General features: G+C 39.0%; 1 protein-coding gene across 1 annotated transcript in view; it reads right to left on the reverse strand.

The window, feature by feature from the left end:
- The window catches only part of scyl1 (SCY1-like, kinase-like 1), a 53139-nt gene extending 37011 nt beyond the window's left edge, over positions 1 to 16128 (reverse strand). The window contains exons 1-4 of the mRNA XM_062044209.1: positions 15902 to 16128; positions 9902 to 10042; positions 4182 to 4289; positions 3878 to 4104 (exon numbers count right to left, since the gene is read on the reverse strand). Of these exons, the coding sequence (XP_061900193.1) occupies positions 3878 to 4104; positions 4182 to 4289; positions 9902 to 10042; positions 15902 to 16009 (584 nt within the window). The 5' untranslated portion in view covers positions 16010 to 16128. The remainder of the gene's footprint in view (positions 1 to 3877; positions 4105 to 4181; positions 4290 to 9901; positions 10043 to 15901) is intronic.
- Between the last annotated feature and the right edge of the window lie 1441 nt (positions 16129 to 17569).

Here is a 17569-nt window from a genome sequence, read left to right on the forward strand (position 1 = left end):
ATTTGTCCTTATTTATACTTTCTGAATAAATGATGTGATAATGGTCATCAGTCAACTCATTGGTGATCATTTTCAATCTATCGAGATAAAAAAATAATACAAAAATCAAATTACAGGATGTTATTTATGTAGTTTGATCATTTTCCCCGACTGGTGCACTCATGTGGTTTATTTTTTTTACATACGTAGCATAATCTACAAAGATACAAATAATTGCTATTGAGACATCTAGTGTACACATTCAGAACAGCAGTTTCTTTCATTCAAAAATTTCGGCTCATTTTTATACTTAGTAAACTCATCCAGTGGGCCGGATAAAACATGTTCTTACGTTTGACACCCCTGCTTTAGTGCCTTTTAAAAAGCGCTATATGAGTTGGGAAATTGTGTTAGATGTACCGTAATTTCCGGACTATAAGCCGCTACTTTTTCCCCTCGTTTTGGTCCCTGCGGCTTTTACGACGGTGCGGCTTTTTTACCGCTTGCGGTAACCAGGGGCGCGCACTACCGAGGATGCGCGAGACCGAGGCAGACATCTGGCGCCAGGTAACGAGAGCAAAACAAAGAGTAGGAGAGCGTCAGCGACAGTTTGCGCGAAGGAAGTGTTCATGCAAACACCCTCAATATGGAAAACAAACGGAGAAGTGCATATGATGCTGCTTTTAAGTTAAAGGCAATCGATTGGCTGTCAAAGAAGGAAATAGAGCTGCTGCACGTACCCTTGACATCAATGAATCAATGGTGAGACGGAGACGGCAGCATGAAAAACTGATTCAATGCAAAAAGACAAAAAAATCCTTCAGAGGTAATAAAAGCAGATGGCCGGAGCCGTTGATTCCACTGACGAAGAGGAAGGTTTTGAGAGCGAGAACAGAGGAGAGAGAGTGGCTGACGACGCCATTTAGGACCTGTTCTTCTCCGACACCGGCGAAGAGGATTTCGGTGGTTTTAGTACTTAGACTTAGACAAACTTTAATGATCCACAAGGAAAATTGTTCAACACAGTAGCTCAGTTATAATGATGGAAAGGACAATGCAGGTATAAATAGACTAAAAAAGCTACAAAAAAAATCTAACATATATACGAATATATACATATGTGTACAGAATAATTTATATACAGATATATTATATTATGTCTATACCATATATACAATATAAACCAATGACCATGTACAATATTACAGTATATACAATATATATGACAGCAGCAGCATAAAATATAGAGTAGGTCCAGCAGGAGGAAGACGATGACACAATGATTAAAGACTGACTACCGGTAATACCGTTGTATTATTTGTACTCTGCACGAATGCTGTTCGCCATGTCAAAGATGTGAAAGTTTGATTGAATGATTGAAAGATTTATTGTTAATAAATGGGACGCTTTGCGTTCCCAAACAGTCATCTCTGTCCCGACAATCCCCTCCGTGGTAGCAGGAACCCCTATATACTACGGTAATTACACATCAAAACCCTGCAGCTTATAGTCGGGTGCGGCTTATATATGGAGCAATCTGTATTTTCCCCTAAATTTAGCTGGTGCGGCTTATAGTCAGGTGCGGCTTATAGTCCGGAAATTACAGTAAATATAAACGGAATACAATGATTTGCAAATCCTTTTCAACCCATATTCAGTTGAATATGCTACAAAGACAACATATTTGATGTTCAAACTGATAAACTTTATTTTTTTTTTGCAAATAATAATTAACTTAGAATTTCATGGCTGCAACACGTGCCAAAGTAGTTGGGAAAGGGCATATTCACCACTGTGTTACATGGCCTCTCCTTTTAACAACACTCAGTAAACGTTTGGGAACTGAGGAGACACATTTTTGAAGCTTCTCAGGTGGAATTCTTTCCCATTCTTGCTTGATGTACAGCTTAAGTTGTTCAACAGTCCGGGGGTCTCCCTTGTGCTATTTTAGGCTTCATAATGCGCCACACATTTTCAATGGGAGACAGGTCTGGACTACAGGCAGGCCAGTCTAGTAAACGCACTTTTTTACTATGAGGCCACGTTGATGTAACACGTGGCTTGGCATTGTCTTGCTGAAATAAGCAGGGGCGTCCATGGTAACGTTGCTTGGATGGCAACATATGTTGCTCCAAAACCTGTATGTACCTTTCAACATTAATGGCGCCTTCACAGAAGTGTAAGTTACCCATGTCTTGGGCACTAATACACCCCCATACCATCACAGATGCTGGCTTTTACACTTTGCGCCTATAACAATCCGGATGGTTCTTTTCCTCTTTGGTCCGGAGGACACAACGTCCACAGTTTCCAAAAACAATTTGAAATGTGGACTCGTCAGACCACAGAACACTCTTCCACTTTGTATCAGTCCATCTTAGATGAGCTCAGGCCCAGCGAAGCCGACGGCGTTTCTGGGTGTTGTTGATAAACGGTTTTCGCCTTGCATAGGAGAGTTTTAACTTGCACTTACAGATGTAGCGACCAACTGTAGTTACTGACAGTGGGTTTCTGAAGTGTTCCTGAGCCCATGTGGTGATATCCTTTACACACTGATGTCGCTTGTTGATGCAGTACAGCCTGAGGGATGGAAGGTCACGGGCTTAGCTGCTTACGTGCAGTGATTTCTCCAGATTCTCTGAACCCTTTGATGATATTACGGAGCGTAGATGGTGAAATCCCTAAATTCCTTGCAATAGCTGGTTGAGAAAGAGTTTTCTTAAACCGTTCAACAATTTGCTCACGCATTTGTTGACAAAGTGGTGACCCTCGCCCCATCCTTGTTTGTGAATTTCATGGAATCTACTTTTATACCCAATCATGGCACCCACCTGTTCCCAATTTGCCTGTTCACCTGTGGGATGTTCCAAATAAGTGTTTGATGAGCATTCCTCAACTTTATCAGTATTTATTGCCACCTTTCCCAACTTCTTTGTCACGTGTTGCTGGCATCAAATTCTAAAGTTAATGATTATTTGCAACAAAAAAAAATGTTTATCAGTTTGAACATCAAATATGTTGTCTTTGTAGCATATTCAACTGAATATGGGTTGAAAATGATTTGCAAATCATTGTATTCCGTTTATATTTAAATCTAACACATTTTCCCAACTCATATGGAAACGGGGTTTGTAAATAAATACAATTATTATAGATGGGTTGTCGACAAAAGCTGGACCGACTTTAGCAGGGCCTTATAAAAAATGTTTTATTTTCCGCCAAATTCTGTTAAAATATTTTAGATTTCAGTTTGTTTACCTTACTTTACCACCATGGAGTGTATGCTATAAAAATACAAATCCTTACATTTATTGGTGCAAAACATTATTGACCAGTATTTTAAGTCTAATCAAATAAGTGTGTAACATAAATGTACCAATGAATGCTTTAGGTACAAAGTTCTTATTTAACCTCTAAAGGCTAAGTGGCCACATGCGTGGACAGCACCTTTTAGCTCTTATTTTCAAAATTGTGTACACTACTGAATTGGGGTCTTATGGCCACTTATGTGGACACTTACACTGCCATCTGGTGGTGTCAGAAGAGTATAACATACAATGGAATTTGGAAAAAAAAAAGTGTAAAAATAATAATTAGTATGTCACTACACATGAAGTACACGTTTGTGTACTTATGGACTAAGTACATCATATAAAAGATGATTTTTAGTTTTTATTCTAATTAGGGCCCAATAAACCCAAATAGCAAAGTGAAAAAACAAACAAACATGTAAACAAACAGCTTGGGCCTTAAGAGGTTAAGATACTTTTTTGAAACCTTTATTTTGTTAGCCCAGTCAGACCGGATGTTGCACACAGCGCTGTTATTGTGAAGGCTGGAAGTATAAAGAACTCATAAGGCCTCACACAGTATGATGTCTGCTGTAGTCATGTCTCACCATTTCTCTCCACTGCTATTGGGCGCCTCTGGTGGCTCATACTTCTCCATGTCTGGGTAAACCGCCTTGGGGGCAGGGAGCGAGGCCCCGCTTGGGTCACCCTGGTCTGGGGCGACATGGTCCAGGGCCCCAAGCTTCCACTCTCCAGCTCGATCCACAAAGACGGCCCACAGGCCCAAGTTGTTGTGGAGCAGGTGGCAGTCGTTCACCAGGAAACTCACGGCTTTCTGGGGGTAGCGGGGATGTCAAAACATTCAGTCCACAAAGACACGGGTGGACTGTCAGGGTGAGACAAACAACTTACTATTATCTGGTGCAGACCCCAGGAGACTTCAAGTTCCCCAGGACCGTTTTTCAGGTGAATGGCCAGGGGTGTCACCGGTTCAGTTACCAGGTACAAACTCTTCTCAGTCTGGAACACAATTAACAGCTTTTACTTATTAATGTATAGAAACACTACTGATGTTAAAAATGTAGTCTCATGAGTAATACCATAGATCCCCATCCACATTTTTGTCAGGAACGCACATGTAACAGTAATAATGTGTTATATTAATACAAACACAGTATGGGTGCATGTTGAGGGTGTAATAATGTGTTATATTAATACAAACACAGTATGAGTGCATGTTTTCTACCTGTCAACTGTCAGTTTAGCATCTTGGTTTTCTACCTGTCAACTGTCAGTTTAGCATCTTGGTTTTCTACCTGTCAACTGTCAGTTTAGCATCTTGGTTTTCTACCTGTCAACTGTCAGTTTAGCATCTTTGTTTTCTACCTGTCAACTGTCAGTTTAGCATCTTTGTTTTCTACCTATCAACTGTCAGTTTAGCATCTTGGTTTTCTACCTGTCAACTGTCAGTTTAGCATCTTTGTTTTCTACCTGTCAACTGTCAGTTTAGCATCTTTGTTTTCTACCTGTCAACTGTCAGTTTAGCATCTTTGTTTTCTACCTGTCAACTGTCAGTTTAGCATCTTTGTTTTCTACCTGTCAACTGTCAGTTTAGCATCTTTGTTTTCTACCTGTCAACTGTCAGTTTAGCATCTTTGTTTTCTACCTGTCAACTGTCAGTTCAGCATCTTTGTTTTCTACCTATCAACTGTCAGTTGAGCATCTTTGTTTTCTACCTGTCAACTGTCAGTTTAGCATCTTTGTTTTCTACCTGTCAAATGTCAGTTTAGCATCTTTGTTTTGTACCTGTCAACTGTCAGTTTAGCATCTTTGTTTTCTACCTGTCAACTGTCAGTTTAGCATCTTTGTTTTCTACCTGTCAACTGTCAGTTTAGCATCTTTGTTTTCTACCTGTTAACTGTCAGTTTAGCATCTTTGTTTTCTACCTGTCAACTGTCAGTTTAGCATCTTTGTTTTCTACCTGTCAACTGTCAGTTTAGCATCTTTGTTTTCTACCTGTCAACTGTCAGTTTAGCATCTTTGTTTTCTACCTATCAACTGTCAGTTTAGCATCTTTGTTTTCTACCTGTCAACTGTCAGTTTAGCATCTTTGTTTTCTACCTGTCAACTGTCAGTTTAGCATCTTTGTTTTCTACCTGTCAACTGTCAGTTTAGCATCTTTGTTTTCTACCTATCAACTGTCAGTTTAGCATCTTTGTTTTCTACCTGTCAACTGTCAGTTTAGCATCTTTGTTTTCTACCTATCAACTGTCAGTTTAGCATCTTTGTTTTCTACATGTCAACTGTCAGTTTAGCATCTTTGTTTTCTACCTATCCACTGTCAGTTTAGCATCTTTGTTTTCTACCTATCCACTGTCAGTTTAGCATCTTTGTTTTCTACCTGTCAACCGTCAGTTTAGCATCTTTGTTTTCTACCTATCAACTGTCAGTTTAGCATCTTTGTTTTCTACCTGTCAACCGTCAGTTTAGCATCTTTGTTTTCTACCTATGCACTGTCAGTTTACCATCTTTGTTTTCTACCTGTCAACTGTCAGTTTAGCATCTTTGTTTTCTACCTGTCAACTGTCAGTTTAGCATCTTTGTTTTCTACCTGTCAACCGTCAGTTTAGCATCTTTGTTTTCTACCTATCAACTGTCAGTTTAGCATCTTTGTTTTCTACCTGTCAACTGTCAGTTTAGCATCTTTGTTTTCTACCTATCAACTGTCAGTTTACCATCTTTGTTTTCTACCTGTCAACTGTCAGTTTAGCATCTTTGTTTTCTACCTGTCAACTGTCAGTTTAGCATCTTTGTTTTCTACCTGTCAACTGTCAGTTTAGCATCTTTGTTTTCTACCTGTCAACTGTCAGTTTACCATCTTTGTTTTCTACCTGTCAACTGTCAGTTTAGCATCTTTGTATTCTACCTGTCAACTGTTAGTTTAGCATCTTTGTTTTCTACCTATCAACTGTCAGTTTAGCATCTTTGTTTTCTACCTGTCAACTGTCAGTTTAGCATCTTTGTTTTCTACCTATCAACTGTCAGTTTAGCATCTTTGTTTTCTACCTGTCAACTGTCAGTTTAGCATCTTTGTTTTCTAACTGTCAACTGTCAGTTTAGCATCTTTGTTTTTTACCTGTCAACTGTCAGTTTAGCATCATTGTTTTCTACCTTTTAACTGTCAGTTTAGCATCTTTGTTTTCTACCTATCAACTGTCAGTTTAGCATCTTTGTTTTCTACATGTCAACTGTCAGTTTAGCATCTTTGTTTTCTACCTGTCAACCGTCAGTTTAGCATCTTTGTTTTCTACCTATCAACTGTCAGTTTAGCATCTTTGTTTTCTACCTGTCAACCGTCAGTTTAGCATCTTTGTTTTCTACCTATGCACTGTCAGTTTACCATCTTTGTTTTCTACCTGTCAACTGTCAGTTTAGCATCTTTGTTTTCTACCTGTCAACTGTCAGTTTAGCATCTTTGTTTTCTACCTGTCAACCGTCAGTTTAGCATCTTTGTTTTCTACCTATCAACTGTCAGTTTAGCATCTTTGTTTTCTACCTGTCAACTGTCAGTTTAGCATCTTTGTTTTCTACCTATCAACTGTCAGTTTACCATCTTTGTTTTCTACCTGTCAACTGTCAGTTTAGCATCTTTGTTTTCTACCTGTCAACTGTCAGTTTAGCATCTTTGTTTTCTACCTGTCAACTGTCAGTTTACCATCTTTGTTTTCTACCTGTCAACTGTCAGTTTAGCATCTTTGTATTCTACCTGTCAACTGTTAGTTTAGCATCTTTGTTTTCTACCTATCAACTGTCAGTTTAGCATCTTTGTTTTCTACCTGTCAACTGTCAGTTTAGCATCTTTGTTTTCTACCTATCAACTGTCAGTTTAGCATCTTTGTTTTCTACCTGTCAACTGTCAGTTTAGCATCTTTGTCTTCTAACTGTCAACTGTCAGTTTAGCATCTTTGTTTTCTACCTGTCAACTGTCAGTTTAGCATCTTTGTTTTCTACCTATCAACTGTCAGTTTAGCATCATTGTTTTCTACCTTTTAACTGTCAGTTTAGCATCTTTGTTTTTTACCTGTCAACGGTCAGTTTGGGCTGCTCGCCGGCTCCTCATCACCACTTCAAGATGGCGGCCCAATTTCTTGCGTCACAGCAGCCAATGCTGCGTCTACTTATAAAATGTCTATGATTGTAGCAACCTAGCTGTTAAAGTTAAGGAGTTTTGTATTTACAAACTGTGATGACAGTGTGTGTTCGTGTCGGCAAAGCGGTTACAAAGGAGGACAGTTCAGCTTGTTGTTATTTTGGCTTTGTCAATAAATAGAAATATAATCCGTCACCCCCTTGTTATGTTTGTTTGATACAGAGTACTGTACAGTACTCTATATTGTGTTCAAAGTATACAGACTTTTACTAAAATATGTCGAGACTGGAACCCTTTATTCAGGTTTACATTGTTTCTTATGGAGAAATGTGCTTTAAGAACCAAATAAGTTTGTAAATCGAGGTTTTAGTGTAAAGACAACTGAAAGGGTGTGTTACGCTTAGAGGTGGGGAAATAATACATTTTTAGATGCGTCGCAATTCAGACATGGACGGTAACAAAATAAATTAGTAAACATTATTAAATGGCTATATTTATTGTAAATAAAGTAATGCAGCCAGTTGTAAGACTTGACTGACTGCAGCGAGCCACCTCACTGAGAGATCTGACCAGCTCCTTTATTACAGGGCACCAGTTTTACACACATTCCCATTCTTTTAATAAATGTGATGGGAATTAATTTAACTGTTTCGTATTACAAATGCACGGTTTTTAAATGTTGCAAGTGATACTTTGAGACACTTGTGATTTAGGGCTATATAAATAAACATTGATTGATTGATTGATTGATTGATAAACACTTGTTTAGTGAAACGAAAAGACATGTAAAACTACAAACCCCGTTTCCATATGAGTTGTGAAATTGTGTTAGATGTAAATACAAACGGAATACAATGATTTGCAAATCCTTTTCCACCCATATTCAATTGAATGCACTACAAAGACAAGATATTTGATGTTCAAACTCATAAACTTTTTTTTTTTTGCAAATAATAATTAACTTAGAATTTCATGGCTGCAACACGTGCCAAAGTAGTTGGGAAAGGGCATGTTCACCACTGTGTTACATGGCCTTTCCTTTTAACAACACTCAGTAAAGGTTTGGGAACTGAGGAGACACATTTTTGAAGCTTCTCAGGTGGAATTCTTTCCCATTCTTGCTTGATGTACAGCTTAAGTTGTTCAACAGTCCGGGGGTCTCCCTTGTGCTATTTTAGGCTTCATAATGCGCCACACATTTTCAATGGGAGACAGGTCTGGACTACAGGCAGGCCAGTCTAGTACCCGCACTCTTGGCATTGTTTTGCTGAAATAAGCAGGGGCGTCAATGGTAACGTTGCTTGGATGGCAACATATGTTGCTCCAAAACCTGTATGTACCTTTCAGCGTTAATGGCGCCTTCACAGATGTGTAAGTTACCCATGTCTTGGGCACTAATACACCCCCATACCATCACAGATGCTGGCTTTTACACTTTGCGCCTATAACAATCTGGATGGTTCTTTTCCTCTTTGGTCCGTAGGACACGACGTCCACAGTTTCCAAAAACAATTTGAAATGTGGACTCGTCAGACCACAGAACACTTTTCCACTTTGTATCAGTCCAACTTAGATGAGCTCAGGCCCAGCGAGGCCGACGGCGTTTCTGGGTGTTGTTGATAAACGGTTTTCGCCTTGCATAGGAGAGTTTTAACTTGCACTTACAGATGTAGCGACCAACTGTAGTTACTGACTGTGGGTTTCTGAAGTGTTCCTGAGCCCATGTGGTGATATCCTTTACACACTGATGTCGCTTGTTGATGCAGTACAGCCTGAGGGATGAAAGGTCACAGGCATAGCTGCTTACGTGCAGGGATTTCTCCAGAGTCTCTGAACCCTTTGATGATATTACGGAGATGGTGAAATCCCTAAATTCCTTGCAATAGCTGGTTGAGAAAGGTTTTTCTTAAACTGTTCAACAATTTGCTCACGCATTGGTTGACAAAGTGGTGAACCTCGCCCCATCCTTGTTTGTGAATGACTGAGCATTTCATGGAATCTACTTTTATACCCAATCATGGCACCCACATGTTCCCAATTTGCCTGTTCACCTGTGGGATGTTCCAAATAAGTGTTTGATGAGCATTCCTCAACTTAATCAGTATTTATTGCCACCTTTCCCAACTTCTTTGTCACGTGTTGCAGGCATCAAATTCTAAAGTTCATGATTATTTGCAAAAAAAAAAAAAGTTTATCAGTTTGAACATCAAATATGTTGTCTTTGTAGCATATTCAACGGAATATGGGTTGAAAAGGATTTGCAAATCATTGTATTCCGTTTATATTTACATCTAACACAATTTCCCAACTCATATGGAAACGGGGTTTGTACATCAATATACATAAAATAAAGATGCATCAATAATCGATTTGTAATCAAATCGTAGCTGGTGAATCGTAATGGAATGGTGAAGTGCCCAAAGATTCCCACCTCTAGTTACGCTCTTGACTTGGATCCCAGTATGAGCACCATGTGACCTACCTCCAAGCCGTCAACATAGGCCAGGATGTTAGGGTGGCGAAGGGTCTTCATCCGCTTGAAGGCAGCCTTGGCCAGCTGAGTCTGCAGCTCTGATCCCTGCGCCACCTCGTAGACAAACACCGACACCGGCTCCCCATTGGACTGGCGAGGAAATAAATATTAACACAAGTATTGTTACAGAGCAGTGATTCTTAAACTGTGGCACTGTAATCCATCTAGTGCAGGGGTCGGCAACCTTTACCACTCAAAGAGCCATTTTGGAAAGTTTCACAAATTAAAGAAAACAATGGGAGCCACAAAAATTTTTTGATAATTTAAAATGAAAAACACCGCATACAAAGCTTGAATTGCTTTGCGCTATGTTAACCAGGGGTCTCTGACACACACACCGGCACGCATCTTAATATGGAAATTTAATGTTAGTGCGGCCCGCGACTTTTAATTGAATGGTGGTTGATAGCAAGGCAAGGCAAGGCAACTTTATTTGTATAGCGCTTTTCATACACAAGGCAGACTCAAAGTGCTTCACAGACAACAAAGTGAAATGAAAGAAAATAAAAGCAAAATTAAAATGCAGACAATAAAAATAAAAACAGTGCAGACGTTAAAAGTTAAAAGATTAAAAGATTTAGCTGAAAGCTAAGGTGAACATAAAAGTCTTCAGTCTAGTTTTAAAAGTAGTGAGAGTTGGGGAGAGTCTGACATCTTCAGGAAGTTTATTCCAGCTATGTGTTGCATAGTGACTGAATGATGATCTCCCTTGATTTGAGTTTACTCTTGGAACCGCTAACAGATTGGTCTCAGAAGATCTTAGTGATCTAGAGGGCGTATATAGTGGGAGCATATCAGTGATATACTTGGGCCCTAGACCATGTAGTGATTTATATGTGAGCAGGAGGATTTTGAAATCTATTCTCTGATGTACAGGGAGCCAATGTAAGGATTTAAGAATTGGTGTAATGTGCTCACATTTTTTGGTCTTTGTTAGAACTCTAGCAGCAGCGTTCTGAACAAGCTGTAGCTGCCTGACAGTTTTTTTGGGAAGACCTGCAAGGAGACCATTACAATAGTCTAGCCTACTGGTAATAAAGGCATGTACAAGTTTTTCTAAGTCTTGAGCTGACATGAGCCCTCTAAGTCTTTTTACATTTTTCAGGTGATAGTAGGCCGATTTTGTTACTGATTTGATGTGACTGTCGAAATGTAAATCAGAATCTAAAATAACCCCAAGATTTCTGGCTTTATTTGAGGTTTTCAGGGACAGTGATTGAAGGTGTTGGATGACTTTAAACCTTTCTTTTTTAGCACCAAAAACAATTATCTCAGTTTTATCTTCATTTAGTTGTAGGAAATTTTGGCACATCCAGTGTTTGACTTGCTCAATGCACTGGCACAGAAGATCTATGGGGCGATAGTCATTTGGTGATAGCGCTACATAGATTTGGGTGTCATCGGCATAGCAATGATGGTCAATGTTATTATTTTGCATGATTTGTCCTAGTGGGAGCATATAGATGTTAAATAAAGTCGGCCCCAAGATTGAACCTTGGGGGACTCCACACGTTACGTTGGTTGGTTCTGATACAAAGTCACCAATGGAAACAAAATAGTTCCTATCTTGTAGATATGACTTGAACCAGCTTAAAACTGTGCCTGAGATCCCCACCCAGTTTTCCAACCTAGCGTCTTTCTTGCCAACCCTCTCAATTTTCCGGGAGACTCCCAAATTTCAGGACGTGCTGGCACTGCTTTTAGCGCCCTCTACAGCCTGCCCAAACCGCGTACCTGCTTGACCACATGTTGAATGCAGCTTTTGCTTGCTCACGTAAGTGACAGCAAGGCAGACTTGTTCAACAGCCACACAGCTTACACTGACGGTAGTCGTACAAAAACAACTTTAACACTGTTACGTTACAAATATGCGCCACACTTTGAACCCACACCAAAAAAGAATGACAAACATTTCTGGAGAACATCTGCACTGTAACACAACATAAACACAACACAACAAATACCCAGAATCCCATGCAGCCCTAACTCTTCCGCTCAACCGACGCACGGAGAGAGGGAGAGGGGGGGGGGGGGTGTTGATGTGTGGGAGGGTTTGGTGGTAGCGGGGGTGTATAATGTAGACCGTAAGAGTTAGGGCTGCATGGGATTCTGGGTATTTGTTGTGTTGTGTTACGGTGCGGATGTTCTCCAGAAATGTGTTTGTCATTCTTTTTTGGTGTGGGTTCACAGTGTGGCGCATATTTGTAACGTAACAGTGTTAAAGTTGTTTTATAAGGCCACCGTCAGTGTAAGCTGTGTGGCTGTTGACCAAGTATGCCTTGCTGTCGCCTACGTGTGCAAGAAAAAGCAACCTATAACATGTGGCCGGGCTGGCACGCTGTTTGTAAATGCTATAGAGGACAATTAATGCAGTGCCATTAGGGCACGCCCTTGATTAAGTAATTAGAGTGAAAATAGGATAATATTTGACCTGGGAGATTTCTAAGAGAGGCAGTCTCCTGGGAAAATCAGGGGGGGGGGGGTCGTTAAGTATACTGGGAAAACCGGGAGGGTCGGCAAGTATATGCAGCTGAGCCGCGGGTTGCCGACCCCTGATCTAGTGGTACGCCAAAGGATGACTCCATTGACACTTGGTGGAAAAAGTCTGAGAAGCACTGTTATAGAGGGTTGTGCGGTGCCGTGTTGGTTAGCGGTGCCGGCCTCACAGTCTGGAGATCCAGGGTTGAATCTCTGTTGGGACTCTGCATGTTCTCCCGTGTGTTTCCTCCCACACCCCAAAAAAACATGTTCGGTAATTGGGAGACTTTAAATTGTCTCTAGCTGTGAACATGAGTGTTAATGGTTGTTTACATACGTGCCTTGAGAGTGATGAGTGGCCAGTTCGAGTCTGATTATCTGTAATGCTAGACACTGACACCTATTTAATAATACCACCTTAACATTTGACAACCAAACAATTATTCACCTATTTAATAATACCACCTTAACATTTGACAACAAACAATTACACACCTATTTAATAATACCACCTTAACATTGGACAACCAAACAAATATACACCTATTTAATAATACCACCTTAACATTTGACAACCAAACAATTATACACCTATTTAATAATACCACCTTAACATTGGACAACCAAACAATTATACACCTATTTAATAATACCACCTTAACATTTGACAACCAAACAATTATACACCTATTTAATAATACCACCTTAACATGTGACAACAAACAATTACACACCTATTTAATAATACCACCTTAACATTTGACAACCAAACAATTATACACCTAAATAATACCACCTTAACATTTCACAACCAAACAATTATACACCTAAATAATACCACCTTAACATTTGACAACAAACAATTATACACCTATTTAATAATATCACCTTAACATGTGACAACCAAACAATTATACACCTATTTAATAAAACCAGCTTAAGATTTGACATCAAACAATTATACACCTATTTAATAATACCACCTTAACATTTGACAAACTAACAATTATACACCTATTTAATAATACCACCTTAACATGTGACAACCAAACAATTATACACCTATTTAATAATACAACCTTAACATTTGACAAACAAACAATTATACACCTTTTTAATAATACCACCTTAACATTTGACAACCAAACAATTATACACCTATTTAATAATACCACCTTAACATTTGACAACAAACAATTATACACCTATTTAATAATACTACCTTAACATTTGACAACCAAACAATTATACACCTACTTAATAATACCACCTTAACATTTGACAACCAAACAATTATACACCTATTTAATAATACCACCTTAACATTTGACAACAAACAATTATACACCTATTTAATAATACTACCTTAACATTTGACAACCAAACAATTATACACCTACTTAATAATACCACTTTAACATTTGACACCAAACAATTATACACCTATTTAATAATATCACCTTAACATTTGACAACAAACAATTATACACCTATTTAATAATACCACCTTAACATTTGACAACCAAACAATTATACACCTATATAATAATACCACCTTAACATGTGACAACAATTACACACCTATTTAATAATACCACCTTAAGATTTGACAACAAACAATTATACACCTATTTAATAATACTACCTTAACATTTGACAACCAAACAATTATACACCTACTTAATAATACCACTTTAACATTTGACAACAATTATACATTTATTTAATAATACCACCTCAACATTTGACAACAATTATACACCTATTTAATAATACCACCTTAAAATTTGACAACAAACAATTATACACCTACTTAATAATACCACCTTAACATTTGACAACCAAACAATTATACAACTAAATAATACCACCTTGACATTTGACAAACAATTATACACTTATTTAATAATACCACCTTAACATTTGACAACAAACATTTATACACCTATTTAATAATACCACCTTAACATTTGACAACAAACAATTATACACCTATTTAATAATACTACCTTAACATTTGACAACCAAACAATTATACACCTACTTAATAATACCACTTTAACATTTGACACCAAACAATTATACACCTATTTAATAATACCACCTTAACATTTGACAAACAAACAATTATACACCGGCGGTATAGCTCGGTTGGTAGAGTGGCCGTGCCATCAACCTGAGGGTTGCAGGTTCGATCCCCGCTTCCGCCATCCTAGTCACTGCCGTTGTGTCCTTGGGCAAGACACTTTACCCACCTGCTCTCAGTGCCACCCACACTGGTTTAAATGTAACTTAGATATTGGGTTTTCACTATGTAAAGCGCTTTGAGTCACTAGAGAAAAGCGCTATATAAATATAATTCACTTCACTTATTTAATAATACAACCTTAACATTTGACAAACAAACAATTATACACCTATTTAATAATACCACCTTAACATTTGACAACCAAACAATTATACACCTATTTAATAATACCACTTTAACATTTGACAACCAAACAATTATACACCTAAATAATACCACCTTGACATTTGACAAACAATTATACACTTATTTAATAATACCACCTTAAAATTTGACAACCAAACAATTATTGACTTTTTTAATAATACCACCTTAACATTTGACAACAAACATTCATACACCTATTTAATAATACCACCTTAACATTTGACAAACAATTATACACCTATTTAATAATACCATCTTAACATTTGACAACCAAACAAATATACACCTATTTAATAATACCACCTTAACATTTGACAACAAACAATTATACACCTATTTAATAATACCACCTTAACATGTGACAACAAACAATTATACACCTTTTTAATAATAGGGTCCCACATCATCACATCCCATTGGGTTGAGTTTTTCCTTGCCCTGATGTGGGATCTGAGCCCAGGATGTTGTTGTGGCTTGTGCAGCCCTTTGAGACACCCGTCTATATAAATACACTTTGATTGATTGATTAGTGTAGTACTTCTCTCAACCTAAATCAGATGGAGTAGGACTCAGCTTACCTGGTGTAGAAAACGAAAGGATGGAGTTTATTGTGACGTCACAGTGCATCACGTGATTGACCATTATTTTGAAGAAAAACCGGAAGTTGTTGGTGAGAAGGTGTCGTTGTGCAGTGAACTAAGTATCTATTCTAACAAAGACACTTCTAGAACTAAGTGTCTATTCTGAACAAGACACTTGTCATCAAGTCCAAATGAAAGGAATATTTTCTAGCAGTTTCCGCGGATAAGGCGGCTAATAGTGGGTGACGTGGCGACATTCTCACGCAGTCACTTCATGGCGACGCTGAGGTTAAAGGTAACAGTTTGTCCACATTTGGGGTGTTTAGTGACATTGAAATAAAAGAAAAAGTCGTACATTTTCAACTAAAATGGAGAACAATTGCTGATGTTATCCGCCGTCCGCAGGCCGAGCCTCGCTAACACTTAGCACTTTACCTTCCGCTTCCCCCGGTGCAGCGACCATATTCCACACTTCTCCGGGCTGTCCGCTGAAATGTCGTAAGCGAAGTCTTTGACGGGATCCCGGGCGAAGAAAGACCACATCGTCTCTTTTGTCAGCGCACACCTCAGCGCGCACACATGCTAGCAGCCGCAGGAAGCTTGGAAACATGAACTGGACGGTAAATGGTTCCGGTCAGAAAAGGACGTCACTTCACATTAGTTCCGCTCATTATTGACGTGGGCATAATATATGTATATTTCATATTTCAAAATATATGTTGTCTTCTATAAACCCGTCCTAACAAGTCTATGGACGTAAGAATAATGGTGTAAAGCAGGGGGGGACCAAACATTTTTCCAAAGGGAAAATGTGCTAATGACTTACAAACCCCGTTTCCATATGAGTTGGGAAATTGTGTTAGATGTAAATATAAACGGAATACAATGATTTGCAAATCCTTTTCAACCCATATTCAATTGGATGCACTACAAAGACAGGATGTTAGATTTTCAAACTCATAAAAAATAATTAACTTAGAATTTCATGGCTGCAACACGTGCCAAAGTAGTTGGGAAAGGGCATGTTCACCACTGTGTTACATGGCCTTTCCTTTTAACAACACTCAGTAAACGTTTGGGAACTGAGGAGACACATTTTTGAAGCTTCTCAGGTGGAATTCTTTCCCATTCTTGCTTGATGTACAGCTTAAGTTGTTCAACAGTCCGGGGGTCTCCGGTGTGGTATTTTAGGCTTCATAATGCACCTCACATTTTCAATGGGAGACAGGTCTGGACTACAGGCAGGCCAGTCTAGTACCCGCACTCTTTTACTATGAAGCCACGTTGATGTAACACGTGGCTTGGCATTGTCTTGCTGAAATAAGCAGGGGCGTCCATGGTAACGTTGCTTGGATGGCAACATATGTTGCTCCAATACCTGTATGTACCTTTCAGCATTAATGGCGCCTTCACAGATGTGTAAGTTACCCATGTCTTGGGCACTAATACACCCCCATACCATCACACATGCTGGCTTTTACACTTTGCGCCTATAACATTCCGGATGGTTCTTTTCCTCTTTGGTCCGGAGGACACGACGTCCACAGTTTCCAAAAACAATTTGAAATGTGGACTCGTCAGACCACAGAACACTTTTCCACTTTGTATCAGTCCATCTCAGATGAGCTCAGGCCCAGCAAAGCCGACGTTGTTCTGGGTGTTGTTGATAAACGGTTTTCGCCTTGCATAGGAGAGTTTTAACTTGCACTTACAGATGTATCGACCAACTGTAGTTACTGACAGTGGGTTTATGAAGTGTTCCTGAGCCCATGTGGTGATATCCTTTACACACTGATGTCGCTTGTTGATGCAGTACAGCCTGAGGGATGGAAGGTCACGGGCTTAGCTGCTTACGTGCAGTGATTTCTCCAGATTCTCTGAACCCTTTGATGATATTACGGAGCGTAGATGGTGAAATCCATAAATTCCTTGCAATAGCTGGTTGAGAAAGGGTTTTCTTAAACTGTTCAACAATTTGCTCACGCATTTGTTGACAAAGTGGTGACCCTCGCCCCATCCTTGTTTGTGCATGACTGAGCATTTCATGGAATCTACTTTTATACCCAATCATGGCACCCACCTGTTCCCAATTTGCCTGTTCAC

Source organism: Entelurus aequoreus, linkage group LG04, assembly GCF_033978785.1.
Source record: "Entelurus aequoreus isolate RoL-2023_Sb linkage group LG04, RoL_Eaeq_v1.1, whole genome shotgun sequence".
Taxonomy (NCBI): domain Eukaryota; kingdom Metazoa; phylum Chordata; class Actinopteri; order Syngnathiformes; family Syngnathidae; genus Entelurus; species Entelurus aequoreus.